General features: G+C 40.2%; 1 protein-coding gene across 1 annotated transcript in view; it reads left to right on the top strand.

The window, feature by feature from the left end:
- Positions 1 to 13,348, top strand: part of WNT7A (Wnt family member 7A) — a 39,388-nt gene extending 26,040 nt beyond the window's left edge. Inside the window, exon 4 of the mRNA XM_061473006.1 lies at positions 8,944 to 13,348. Coding sequence (XP_061328990.1) covers positions 8,944 to 9,423 — 480 coding nt within the window. The 3' untranslated portion in view covers positions 9,424 to 13,348. The remainder of the gene's footprint in view (positions 1 to 8,943) is intronic.
- The last annotated feature ends 1,167 nt before the right edge of the window (positions 13,349 to 14,515 follow it).

Raw genomic sequence — 14,515 nt, 5'->3', positions numbered from 1 at the left:
AGACACACTGGACACAGGATGCTAGAAGAATTATATTGACTTCGAAGAGGTCAGGGTTGGCAGACATCACTCAGTTAAGATGTCATTGACTTCATTACTCTGATCCATGAATTGACTGCAGGACTGAGCTCCTAGACAGAAGTAGGGATTAGGGAAAATGGCATTTTTAACAATGGCCATCTGTCATCTTTTTAATATATGGCAAAATACTGCTCAGATCACTATGTTAGAGAGGCCTGTTTTAGAAGTATCAGTATTTTGGAGTATTAGTGACCTGAATGTAGGAAGGTAGATATGATCAAAGAAGAAATGTTATGTTGACAGCATGTCCAAATCCAGAAAAATTGCTGTCTCGTTTGCTTGGTAAACTGTTTTAGTAGCAGTGAACACCGTATTGTTTCTTGATTTTCAAAACTGCTTGATCTTATTTTATTCACTTCTGCCATGAATATGCTATCCAGTATCTTTCTGGAGAGGAAAATATGCACTGTAGAAGACTTTCATAATGATAGGAAGGTAAACTAGATAAAATAACCACCAACTCTACCTGTAATTGTGTAACACCATCCCCCTTTCCAGTCTATTTTATCTTCATTGTATAAAGTGCCCACTTAGGCCAGACAACAGGACTATTCTGTATTTCAAAAGCTAAAATCCATCGTATCTACAATGTCAGTTTTGCTTGGACAGCAGCAAATAACAATTCTAGATAAATTTTCCCTTAATCTCACAATCCCATTTCAGTGAGGGGCTTCACTTAAAAAAATAGAGAATAGAAAATTACATGCTGAGTGTCTTTAAGACAATTCAGCTACATTCCAGTAACAGTGAAACTACATTAAAAGAAACCAGATTTTTTTTTTCACTATTTTTTCCAAGTTCCTTTTTATGATTGATCTTTAAACTTCCTCCATGATGACACTTCCTTGGCATTGCACTGATCCAGTCTAATCTAGGTGATAATGCGTCTCCCAAGAGTTATTTTTTAAAAACAAGTACTTTATCACACACGTTGACACTTGGTTTCTTAAATTATTTCCATTTTTTTTCTGTTAAAATATTTCCCTTGCTTTGAAATAGAAAAATCCACAAAACCAAAGTGTGGGTCAGCCCAGTCCTGCAGACAGAGGTATCAAAAAGCCACCACAGCAGTAACCCCTCAATATGCTGTCAAGCCAACTGTCAACTACCAAGCTTTTGTCATTAGCAACTCAGATAGCATGAAGTCCCATCCCAGGAACCCTCCATCTCACAGCCTATTTGCCAAAAGACAGTAGGAACTTGCTACTTGGAGCCTATTTCCTGATAGAAAACTTACCTAAGCATTACTTTGGTAATCTGTAGTTGAGAAGAGTTTTTATAACTGGACTTCCTGCCAACAGGAGGAAGGGTGGGAAGAAGGTTTTGTATCTGATATTACACAGAGAATTTTGTCACCCAGTACGTCTGAAGAGTCTGCAAAACTCAGCCTGAAGCTTACAATTCCAGCTCCTGAATTCATGGTTTCAATTCATATTTTGTTTACCAGAGACAGAGAGACAAGGGTTCAGGTATTTTCTCTCTGGGGAAAGAAACCTGGAATGCGTTCACAAAGGACGTAAAAAGGCAAGGAATCCCACAGGCTAGCTTGCAGCTCTTATCAGACACGATGGAAAAGGGAGAGGGAGAAGAGAATATCTGGCATGAGACCTGCTCCAAGGAGGCAATCCCGTGTGGATTTCTGCATGTATCATTCCGCATGAATCCAGATCAAATTTCGCTGAGCTATCAGCATCAGGTGTTGCCACATCATGCCCACTATCTCTGCAAGCACTATCTTGATGAAGATAAATAAAAACTTAAGAACCTTATTTGACTTTCACGGGCCATGATTAGATTTGCAGAGCTGTCAGAGAAAAATACTGAGGAATGAGCAAGATAGATACAGACTCTGAGCCACACACATGGAATTCACTCTCATAGTTACTTTTGCAAAACTGTGAGGATTTTGGCAGAGGTTCATCCTAGGAGCAGCTATGGTGGGATATAAGGTGTTCTCCTAGGAGGACCCCTGGAAGCAACAGAAAGCTTAATATTAAGACACCTCTTTTTTTGTTTCACATAGCAGTTCCTACAGCTTGAAAAAAGGCAAATACCATGCCTTATGGTTTAATTTGAGAAGAGCATTGTTAGGTTGCCTGAGAATCTGCCTTATTAAATGTCTCTTTTTACAAACACCTATGTCCTTTTTATGCTAAGTGTAACTATTCTTCAAAAATTACAACAATGAAAGTATCCTGTGACATTTACTTTCTACTGCTCTTTTGGTGCTTTTGGTCCCAGAAATGGTGATAAATTGATTTAGTGCATTGTAAGTCATGAAAGTTATCAGAAGTATAAGAAAAATATGCAGCAGAAAACAGATTTTACTGCATTCCTCTCAGCTTTTACTGGCCTTGCTGTCAGTGCTCATTTGCTATTCTGCACAGTGCTAGTTATTGAACGAAGGGTACCAGGTCTCCTGTCCTCTAATTCAAACAATACAAAGGGAAAGAGAAGCACATCTCACGCAGTTTGCATGTGCTGGCTGACAACAGTGCATTGTGACCATGCAGAAAGACTAATGTGTATTTTTGACTTTACTTATTTAATGTATTGTGGAAATAGAAGCTACATTTACAAAATCATTGCTGCATATGGTCAACTGCTTTATAAAACTGAAGTAAAGGGCAACCAATATTCCACCACAGGAAGTATAAAAATAATCATAAAACTCCATAAAATGCATATAAGAAATGTTAGGAGCCTATTGCTTTGTGGTGGCACAGAGAAAAGGCAGCAATATTACAAAAAATAGTCAACCTTATGAGAGCACAAAATTTCTGAAGTCTTAATTTTTAAGGATCTCTTGATTTAGGAAAAAGCATTTCTGGTCTTTAAAGCAGGATTTCCATTCCTGTGGGTAGATGGTGATATTGGGAAATACCACCCACCTGTGAGGCTTCCAGAATTCTGTCATTTAACAGCATTCTCTTGGCTTTTTATTCGTCCTCAGAGCAGCATGTTGCCTGATTTTCTTTAGAGCCCTAGTCTGGGGGAAGTGCATTGGTGATGTGATGGATGTAGGTCACATGCTGTGGTGATTTCCCAGTCATTTTGTATTTGAAACCAAGTCTCTTGTAATGAAAAAATGGTTCAACCTGCCAGGGCAGTCGTGTTTCTGGGATAGTCGCAGCTCAGCCTATCGCATTTGTTTGAACTGACTTCAGGTATTGTTATTTTGCACAGATTTATTGATCAAAAACATGAGAAAAAGGAAAAAAAAAGATCTTTTGGCTGTGCTTAATAAGGTCTTCATAATATGTTCAAATGAAATATGAAAGACTGGAATAAGTCACTCTTAATATGGGACACAGTTGGTTCCAAACTCACCCCAGTTAGTTTGCCATAGGATATCAATGCAAAATATGTTGTGTTTCTACAGAACACATGTTACAAAAGCTCTATTAATATAGTTAGTGAATAGATATTCACTGATGGGACTCAATCTTTTCCATTTAAATATTCCTTTGCTAACTTTAAACTTGAAATAGAGTACTTTTGTATTATGCTGTTTCTGACATTCAAAACTTTCAGGGAGTTTCTCTTCAGCAGCAGCGTTTCTTGTTTTATCCTCTCTCATGTTCATTTTTGGTTTGCAATCATTTTGTTTTGCAAAAAGCGCCAAGTATTATTTCCTTGAGTTTTAGAGCTCTGGTGTTAAGACAGTCCTGCAAGTTACTGAAACAGCAGCATCCTTTTGGTTCTCAAGTAAGTTAATTTGTTCAAACACTAACTATGACATGGCTTTACTGTATGTATTTTTACTGTATTAGCTTTAAACAGTATTCTTCCTCAAGGCATCCTTCAAAAGCAGAAACCCACATCTCTGATATAATTCCTGAATTTTGAGTAGCTTAGTCTTACAGCTACAAATGCCTCTGAAAGTAATATAAATCATGAGTCCTCATATGCCACAAGCTGAAAGGGGCAGATTTGCACCTGTCCGCTGGCCTCCCTACCCCACAGAAGTGGTGTGACCGCTCCCCAGCCCCTGGCATGCTCTTCTCCAGAGTGAAAAACCACTCTTGTTTCGCCAGTAGTGGTGGGTTCTTTCACTTATAGTAAAGGTATTTGTTCAGGCACTTGGAGGAGACAGGTATTTCCTGATCCAGATGATCTGATGTCACACAAAATTAGGAAGGATTATGGCTTTGGTGGGATAGGAATTAAGTGTCTGTTGTCTCACTCATTACGTCTGCTTCACCTGTAGACTAGAGTCTGAGTTATTTCTGATGTAGCAGTGAAGGGTCTCTGGTCTCAGGCACTATGGGCAGTGTACTGACTGTGAGGCAGGATTTAGTTTCCATGGGAATCCTGTTGGTGAAGGAGAACGTGCTGGAGGTGCGATGGTAACTGTATTTCAGATGTAAGAAGTCCTTTGGGATAGCTTTGGCACCAAGTGTTTTAGAGTTCTTGTGACCAAACCCAGGGCTGTCCCCGGTACCAGACCACATGTGAGTGGCCATGTGGAGTCTCAGACTGCCCGGGCAGATGCATTTGGAAAACCAAGGTGGTACACACCACTGACTGACTGGGTAACAGAGATACTGAGCTCAGAACACCCACTGCATGAGGGTGACCCGTGTTTCTGAGCACACCAGCCACATAACAACTCCATTTCCCCTGACCCGAGCACCCACAGCACCCATCCCACCACCCAGAGGGCACACTTCTGATATGGCTGCAGAGAAGCACTTGAGAGCAAATACCACTCCAGTGCCAAGTCACACCAGCCAGCACTTTCTGCTGGTCTCACTGGACACCAGGCACATTGGCTCAGCTACAAGGTGCCCTGGCCACTGCTGCAGGACCGCAGCGCTGGTGCCAGCCCATGCAGCTCCTGGGCTGCAGGGTTCTGCACTTGCTACCCTCACACGATACACCCTTCACATTCTCTGCAAAACCAAAGGTGAAGAAAAAACATGTTAAGTTGCTAATGGCAGTGCCCAAAGGTACTATATCGGAAGATAACATCAATAGAGAGAGCCAGCGCAAGTTCTCTTCATGCAAACTATTTCCCAGAGGCTAATGGCAAGGGGGAAGAGGGAGAGAAAAGCAAGTACTGACAGTTTACTGTAGGAGCTCAAAGAAAAAGTGGACAAAGCTAAAAGAACTGCGGCTCTTTGTTCACATTTAATCCAGTTCAGAGCATTCACTGGTGCATACAGATTTACTTTCCATGGCTGACAGAGCTGGATATGGTCATTTGGTAAGAAACAGAGGATCTAGGATTTAAATTTTGTGCCCTTCAGGCTCTTACATTTTAGGAGAAGTCAGTCTCAACATCTATAAAGTTTTAATCTAATGTAAAAAGTGAGAGCTGCTGGTTAATACCTTCAAAGACACATATCCTGGTCTTGACAGGTGAAGAACGCTTTCTGGTTTTAACCAGACTAAGTTTTTAAGGGGTAGAGCATTTTTTTGGTTCATGGAAACCAAGGGAAAGACTGAGGCCTCTTGTCCCTACGTAAGGAATCCCCTTGTTTATCTTCTTCCTTCTCTTTTTCAGTTTCATCTGCAATTTATAAAGGCAGTGATTTATCAGAGGCTACTAGAATGGTACTAAAATACCACTGCCCGCATATTTTGATGCAAAACAAATAGTCCAAGCACCTGATCTCAGAGTACAACAAAACTGTCCGATCAACACTGCAGGCTTTTGCTGAAGACAGACAGTTCAAGTTACACATAGCCTATTTCCTAAGGGCTGTAGGGTCAGTTCATGTCTGGCTGAATTTGGAAAACCCCACATTGAAAGACAGCACATTGAAAGAGGACTTTGTATAGACAAGAACAGAACCTACCAAAGGGTTTGTGAGGCAAAGGTAGAGAGGTTGGGTTAGAAAAGGCAGAACTAAAGAGGAAAGTTCAGTTGCAGAGCACAGTTGACCCAAATTAGACAGATTTTAGCACAGTATATTGGAGATGCATCTGCGTTAAAGGACAGCATTCTTCCTCATCCTTCTGCCCTCTCCAAGAATTTTTTGTCATCTAAGAAGGACCCCTGGCACTTTGGTTCAACCAGTATTGCTCAAACTTCTCATTTCCACATAAACCCACTCCTTTTTATCCTAACTGCCTGTGCCCAGCATTAGCTGAGCCCAGGAAAGCAGAAGCCTATCCTGGTTGGCATCGTGTCACCCCAAGAAGGAGCCCAACACATGACACGAGGCTGCCCAGTTGCTGAACTGCTCCAGCCGCTTGCTCAGCTCTTTCAATGGAACTACTAATTCTCTCTGAGGTTGCTGGCTGTAATGGCTTGTTAATGAAACAGGCAATTTAGGCTATTTAAGTACACTGCAGGAAAAAAGCTCTACCTGGGTAGATGACACATGATGTATTTTGTATTAATGTTTCAAGTCAATTTGGAGGATCCTGATGTCAGGCAAGGGAGAAATATTTCGTTGCAAGTTTGAACATGGTACCAGGATATAAGTCCAGCCCCTGAACATGAGCAGGGATTGAATTAGGGCTGAGAAATGCATCCCTGGCTAGTTTCAAATTAAAAAAAGAGAGATTTTTAAAAGGTACAAATGAGGCTAAAAGAATTTATGTGATTTTTCCGGTTTCTGTGCTATAACTCCTTTTCCCTCTCCTCATCTATCTTCTTAGTGTACTACCTCATAAATGAGTGAGCAATAAAAGAAGCATGCAGTGGCTGAGAAACTCAAGATAACAAGATAATGCAAATGTAAGCCAAAGCTTGAGCAGAACTGCAAGTTAAGATGTGTATAAAAATTTCTCACATCTGAGTTTTAGGGCAGTCATAGATAGTTTGCATGGAAAACGAACCTAAAAACTGTAGCATGAAATGTGACCCAGTATGTACTAAGTTTACATCTGTCAAAGTCTTGGACCTACACTTTCTACCTGTTTTATTCCTGCCTTCAGACCACAGGTTCTGACACTTCATTCATAGACTAAAAATAAAGCTATTTTAATGCCTTTGAAATCCCTGTCTTCATTGAAGAGGGGCAGAGGAAGAACAATAAGTAAAGAATCAGCTACAAACTCTCCTAAGGTTAGGCAATAGCAATTACTGTGCCTAGATGACATGGGAACAGCCTGAAGACCAAAAGGTATGAGAATAATAAGCTACTACATGCAGTCTCTAAATTACTCATTCTAAGGCTGCCAAGAGCAGGATGGAACTATGTTCACTAGGGTTAGTGCACCACTTAGGATCTGCAGTTGTGCTCCTTCTCCTTGCCGCCTCTGGTTTAATGCTGAGATTTTAGTCTTTTGAGTCCCAGGACGTATGTCCAGCCTTCAAGCTGGACTTGGCTCCTTCAGTGCAGGCTGGAGCAGCAGCCAGTGCCAATGTCTGAATGGTAAGTTTCACAAATGTCCAAAACTGAAGAGGGGTTATAAAAAAGGATTAATTCAAGTTGTTGTATCACTGCACAAGGGTACAACCAACCCACAAGTTATATCTGTTGTATCACAACCCCTGTAGGCTGCCCAGATCAGTTGTGTGGATCAGCTGGGCTTTCTCAGGGGAAAACTTGTGTGGCCACTCCCTGAACCCAGATAATCCTTTTGGCTGCACTTCCACTGCTGGGATCTGCTGGTTTAGGCAGAATTTAATCATCAAAATCATTATGGCCTCTTTCAGGCAAAGACCAGTGGAAAACTAACTGCTGGAGTTAGGTGTTTTCTAGCATTGACCCAATGTAGCTGCTCAGTGAGGTCAGGATGGACAGCAGGGACTGAGCTGGTCTCCAGTTTCATTTGGCAGAGTGGGTTGATGAACAAGCAGCAGGAGGGAGAAGATACAAGGATAAAGTGTAGAGGGTGGGAAGGTGGAAGGAAAGATGAAGCTTGGTATCTTCAAAAGGAATGTAGTGACAACTCAGGTGTAAGCATGAGATACCCCTACAAAGAAGAGAACATGTGACAGGGTGGAGCAAGCCACGGGGCTGAGGTGTTTGAGATGCTTTTACAGTATGAATGAAGTAGATTTTTTTCACAAGAATCGATGTCAAAACATGAAACCTATTCCTCATCTTTACTCGGTAAGACAGACCTAGTTTTCTTAAAAGTAGCTGGGGCATTTTGTATTCTCCGTGATCCCTGTGAGAGGACACAAAATACTTCAAACCCTACAGAAAGTGCAAATAACATGACTGTGGTATATTAAAATAATACTTAGATATCCAAATCGGAGCATTAGCTTGCAACATTTAGAACAGATGATGCCTACATGAATAAATGATCATCTGCTCTACACTGCTGATTGATGTGAGACCAACAGAAGAATAAGCCTTGATAGAGTTTAGCTGCTTGTTCCTGTCTTTCATCAGCTGACGTCATGTCCAGGTGCAAGAACTGAAATGCAGTTTATGTTTTAACCTCTGTTTACAAGAATCAAGTTCTAGTACCTATTGTTGAACTTTCAAGGCATTCTGCATGTGGCATTTCAGGAAATAGTGTGATTTTCTGCCAGTTCCTAATTTCACTGCCATGTGTCAAGAGCTGTAACACCAGATGAATCTGAAGCACTGTGCATGCCTATTGGAAATGAAAGTGATGAAAAACTGTGGTTAAGGAGAGTCCCATTTTACCCTTGCTCTGTGGGCTGTGAAATTAGGAAAAGTTTTTTTCCCTGCTTAACTCGAAGTGCAAATGGGAAATGAGCTTTGCAGCAATGCTCAGCTGACACTGATGAGCATTTCCTACCTGGGACAACAGTGTCACTGGGCAAGCAAAAGCCCCAGCTTTGGTGGGAATGTGGTCTTTGAGGTGACAATTCATGCTGGAGAGCAAACCCATCTGTGACTGTCATTCAATATGTATCAAATAACCCTGTTGAAGAGACTCTTGCTTGTATTAATGCATCATTCTTTGTTCTTCCAAATACAGATTCTGGAAGAAAACATGAAGTTAGAATGCAAGTGCCATGGGGTCTCAGGATCTTGTACCACTAAAACATGCTGGACAACTCTGCCTAAGTTCCGGGAGCTGGGCTACATCCTTAAGGACAAATACAACGAAGCTGTTCAAGTCGAACCAGTGAGGGCAAGTCGTAACAAGCGTCCCACCTTCCTGAAAATAAAGAAGCCACTTTCCTATCGCAAACCCATGGATACAGATTTAGTGTACATAGAAAAATCTCCCAATTATTGTGAAGAAGACCCTGTCACTGGCAGTGTGGGAACACAGGGCAGGATGTGCAACAAGACAGCCCAGCAGTCCAATGGCTGTGATCTCATGTGCTGTGGTCGAGGTTACAATACACACCAGTACTCAAGAGTGTGGCAGTGCAACTGCAAATTTCATTGGTGCTGCTATGTTAAATGCAACACTTGCAGTGAGAGGACAGAAGTATATACCTGTAAGTGAGCATGTGGCTGGGCAGGCTGGCATGTCCCTGGCCATGAATACATTTGCACATGCACTCAAAGTACCTACACAAGACTGTAGGAAAGATCTGCTCTCCCAGAAGAAATGCTGATGAATGGAGCCCTCTCTTTTCTTCTCATGTTTCATTGCTTCTGTGAATACACATCTCAGACTCTTATGAAAGTCAGCCAGGAAATAAAAACAAAGAACCCCCACCCTGAGCCACCTGACACACAAAACAGAGAGAAAAAAGATCATCTCAGTTAATGTGCGCCTCTAAAGCAAGAAGTATTGACTGCTTTGTGAAGAGACACCGCTGAGAGGAAAAGCTCTGAGCGTGGCAACTAACTCTTGGTTTGGAAAAACAATGGGGAAAAGCTTCAGTGTAACAAGGAGCAGGAGGGGCAGAGGAGAGATCCTCAAAAAGGGCTTTGCACAGGATGGACAGTGCCTTGTTGTGAACTGCCCATGTGAGTGTGTGGATGACACAGATTTAGGCTTCTACACTTGTGAAAAGCTTCTGCTGCTCTTGCCCATCTTTCCACTTCATAACATTTGCTACAGCGAGTAGAACTTTTGAGGGTTTCTGTAGACACTGCTTTATCTGCCTTTCTTGTGTGTGTGTGCGTGCTGCGGATTTTAGCACAGGGAGTTGGGACACTTTGGCATAATAATAGCAATATTTAACAATTTATTCAGATAAAACTAATATTAATTTATTTAATTAAAAAGAACTCTACCAACATTTTTGGATCTATTCTGCAATTAAAGTAGATAGCTGGCTTTGTGAAATAATTTTGTAGAAATGGCAAGGAAAAATGGGAGCTGTACATATTATTCTTCACTAGGATATTTCTATTAGTTGGACTTGCAGTATGTGTTCTACAGTAGTAGATGTTTAAGTACAAAAGCTGGCATCTTTATATATATATGTACATACACAAACACACACTGTTGTTTTGGGTTTTTTTGTTTGTCTGTTTGTTCGTTTCCTCCTGTTTGCTGCTAGTTGTCTGGAACAAAAGTCAAGTGGTAGGGGTTACAAATCTTTATCAGTTTTGGGGTGGTTTTCCTTCCATTAAAGAAAGAAATGTTACTAAAATCCTGTTTGGAATACGTCTAAAAAAAAAAAAAAAAAAGAAAATCCAGACAAACTTCCATCTTTTGGAAAAATCAACCATAGGATAAGAGAGTATATTTTGTAAGAGACTATTTTTATATAAATATTTTATTTATACTACGTCTGCTTGTTCAACCTGTACTTTTTCTCAAAACAGGCATACAATTTGTAATTCTTAGGCTATTTAACAGAGGAAGGGTCATTAGTTTGTGGACACAGCAGCAGCAAGCTGGATACATTCAGCTGCAGTTGGTGGATGTGTCAGGAAGCAGAATGACCTTTCTCTCTGGATGTGTGTACAAACTGGCTCTTTTCCTGCAGCTCCATTTGCAGAATATGCAAAACAAGAACAGGGTCTGTAGCATCAATTCTGTCACATGGCTTGAATTCCTCATTGGTATGAACTGGATGCTCATTTATCCCATTCAAGTAAAGCAAAATCCGAATTAGCTTCCCACATGCGTCAGTCATTAAACTGTGGTGTTATGACTAGCAAAAGTGCTGTGTGTGCTGTCAGTTAAACCTCTATATTGTGTTACTGTCAAATTTGATTTTAATCAGTGGAAGACTGTAGACTATGACTGTAAAAACTAGCATGACACACATCGTCTGATTCTCATAGATAGGATACAAAGCTTACTTTTTGTCCAGCTCTTTTTGGCATTTACATTACTCTACCCCCCCTCCCCTTTCCCCCCAGACCAGTGCTCAGGAATTCAGAAAAACATCTACGCAAACTTAGAGACTACTCACTTGTTTTCACTTGTTTGTCAGAGTCCAGCTAAGCCATTTTTGTGTTCCCTTTATGGTATTTCCTTTTTAGCACTGTAATTTCTCCAGCTATTTGAGTGGTGAATATCATTCTGTTTCTCCTGCTTGACACATTAGTGACTGGTAAAAAACTAATCTAATTTTAATGTTATTTTTCATTGGGTAAGAAGCTGATGATATTGCATGTTCTGTCTGGGACAGACCAGATTCTTCTCTACTTCCAGACTACAGGATCTCACATTTTTAATGAGGCTAAGAGGGGCATCAGTAAGGAGACAAACCTCCATCTAGTATGCAGTGCAGTTCCCTGACTCCTTGTGAGAACAGTGAGCCTTACGAGGAGGACATGGTGCAGATTTATCTTGTATCCACCTACCTTTCTGAGGCAAAACTCCCACCTAAGACTGCAAAACCAGAGGAAGTTTTCTTAGTAAATAGAAGTATCACAAAAGATGTTTTAAAGTTCCACTGTAAGGATCTAACCTTTTAGAACTTGTCTGAATGTGACATGATGTTTCCTTGGTTTAACTTACTTCTTGCATACATCATTTGTGTAAGAACACAAGCCCATGAAGTACCTGAGCCTGCAGTGTATAATTAAGATTACATAGAGAGTTTCTTTGCAGAGCTGCCACTTAAAATAGATTTTTTATGCAACTCAGACACCAGCAGAGGATATCAAAATGAAATTATGAACACAATTTACTCTCAAGCTTACGACTTGTCAGTATAAAACAATGTAAAAACAATTTGGGGAGTAATTGAGTCACTGCTTTTAATTCTAAATTCCATGCATCAAGAATTGATAAGACATAAAATGGAAGTATATACAGTATGGATGTTAATTACAACAATATGTTATAGTTCAATAATTCATACCTAACGTTTAATATTGGAATCTCCCTTCCTCCCCCAGTTTGTATTGGCTTTTTACTTAGTGAATACCATATCACAGTCAAAAATGTGTTTTCTTTACTGGTTAGAGTTATTTTACAACTTATTACTTTTGCAGCATGTTTTTACCCTGGAAGAAGAATTCGTGAAAGTCCTGCTGCCTCTCTATTTCAGTAAGCAGCGATGTGCAATGTACAGCTAGCAGATTAGTAACTGAAGGACAAATAACTTTAAACAGTTTTACTTAACAATAATAAAGAACTGGATGACGATGAAATGAATTTGATCCACATTTCCCCTGTATTTTACAGCTTTGTATATGATCAGTGTATTAATTAGTGAAAATATCAATTTGATAGCTGCAAGAACAGTTTGGGAACTATGCATTAAAGAGCAAGGAAAACGCTGCATTCAACTAGAAAGTACTTGGAAATTTGGCTGTATCATCTTAGACAGGAGAAACCTGGCCCATCAGAATCTGCCATGAGTCTGGAGTTAACTGTTCATTGGCTAAACGGTTTTGAATGGCACAAAGAATAAACAGGAGAAGGAGAAAGATTTACAATTTGGTATATATCCCCCCCCCCCCCCCCCCCGACAACAGTTTGTTCTTTGTCCTCAGGGATAGAAGAGCTCTATTTCTGCCTGGTGAAGAGCTGCACAATGGGAGTGAAATGCACACAACTGCATAACAATACAGCTCTCAAAAGAAAACACATCTTTTCATCTCCACTAACCAAGGGAAACACTGGATTGCTGCTCACATTCATAACCCAGCTGAGGCTTCTAAAGAAAACATACATGCAAGAGGAGTAAGAGGAGTAGGAAGTGTAAGAGAACAAGCATACCTGCAAGTTGTGAAGCTGTTACTCGTGCAATCTCACTTTCTCACTTGATAACAGAGCCTGGATTCATGGAAACAAAGCAGTTCTGCCTTGGGATTCCTAAGCACACTGTAAGGATTTTACCTCTCAGCCTTTTTAAAAGGACAACTAACCTGAATACAGTTAGCTTGAATGCTAGAAGTACCTACATAAAACATGAATCAGTCAATGATTAAGTTTTCTTTGCCATGTATGCACAAACCTAATGGAGATATGTCTTTCAACAGTGATAATTAAACTGAAAACATCCTTAAAATGTGCTCTCAAGTGACTCATTTGGTAAAGTTACTTTAAGGCTGCACAGTTACTTAGAAAAGGAAAATAATGGACATGAACCATAATATGCAAGGCTCTTAATAACTTATCTGTGGATTATAGAACTGTTTTTAACTCACCACACTTGAAAATCAGTGTGGTGAATACAGAAACATCACAGAGTACAGGTGGGGTGCATATGTTCTAATTAATTTCTGACATTTTTACATTTATCATTATAGGAGGTATCAGAAATATGCACTATGAATGTCCAAAATGAGTGTATTAACTAATAGAGCCCTCTGCACCCAACTCGTAACCCCAAGAAGCCAATTGAACAAGAAGCTCTCCACCTCTGCTGTTGGTAGGACTATCCTACAGCTTCAGTGATTGACGTGCCTAGACAAAGTTGGCCAAATCTGGCAGATGCTGTTGCTGTCAGCCAACAGAGGTATAGTCTGAGTCAGGCTTGAATATTCCAAAACTGTTCAAAACTGAACCAAGTGCAGGAACTGTATCACAGCAAAACTTCACATGATGAAGCTCATCTAGATTCCAAAATATTCTCCCTTAATTGATGCTTATTTTGGGTAGTTGTCACCATGGCAAGTGACCCGATTTGCTAACCCAATTCACCTTCTTCTGGTCAAAATTGTACCAGTAATTTCTCAAAATGTGAGCACTTTAATCTTGAACAAAAATTGAGGGAACCCTACCTCTGGATTAATAAGTCAAAATAATGAAGAGATGCGCTTGGATCTAAAGGACTCCAGGTGTCTGAAGAAGGATACCAAAACTTTGTGATTCTCTTGTCCAGAGGTAATGCTATAAAAGCCAAAAGGCTTCTTTTGATACTTTGGAGCTCTGTGACATTACTGATTTTTCCATTTTGTTATTACATATTCAAAGATTCATCTATAGCATGTATCATGTAGTTTGCAATTGGAGGTCAGAAACAAGTCCCGGAGAAACCTCACTTCTAAGTATAGCACAATATATTTACTACTGGTGCTCTCAGGTTTATGCAATTCCTTACCTTGATCTTGTAATTTTGTTAGCAAAGTCTCTGCATCCCACTTTTTTTTAGGAAAGATGCCTTTCTTTGTAAAGAGGTTTGATATCTCTGTGAGATGAGATCATATTTATGTTAGAGAAATGTTCCCAGGAT

This window comes from Pezoporus flaviventris, unplaced genomic scaffold, assembly GCF_033815535.1.
Source record: "Pezoporus flaviventris isolate CSIRO_AGI_PZ_B2104156 unplaced genomic scaffold, CSIRO_AGI_Pfla_v1 ptg000073l, whole genome shotgun sequence".
Lineage (NCBI taxonomy): Eukaryota > Metazoa > Chordata > Aves > Psittaciformes > Psittacidae > Pezoporus > Pezoporus flaviventris.
The sequence above is the reverse complement of the archived record's forward strand: the minus strand, read 5'-3'. Positions and strand labels throughout refer to the sequence as shown.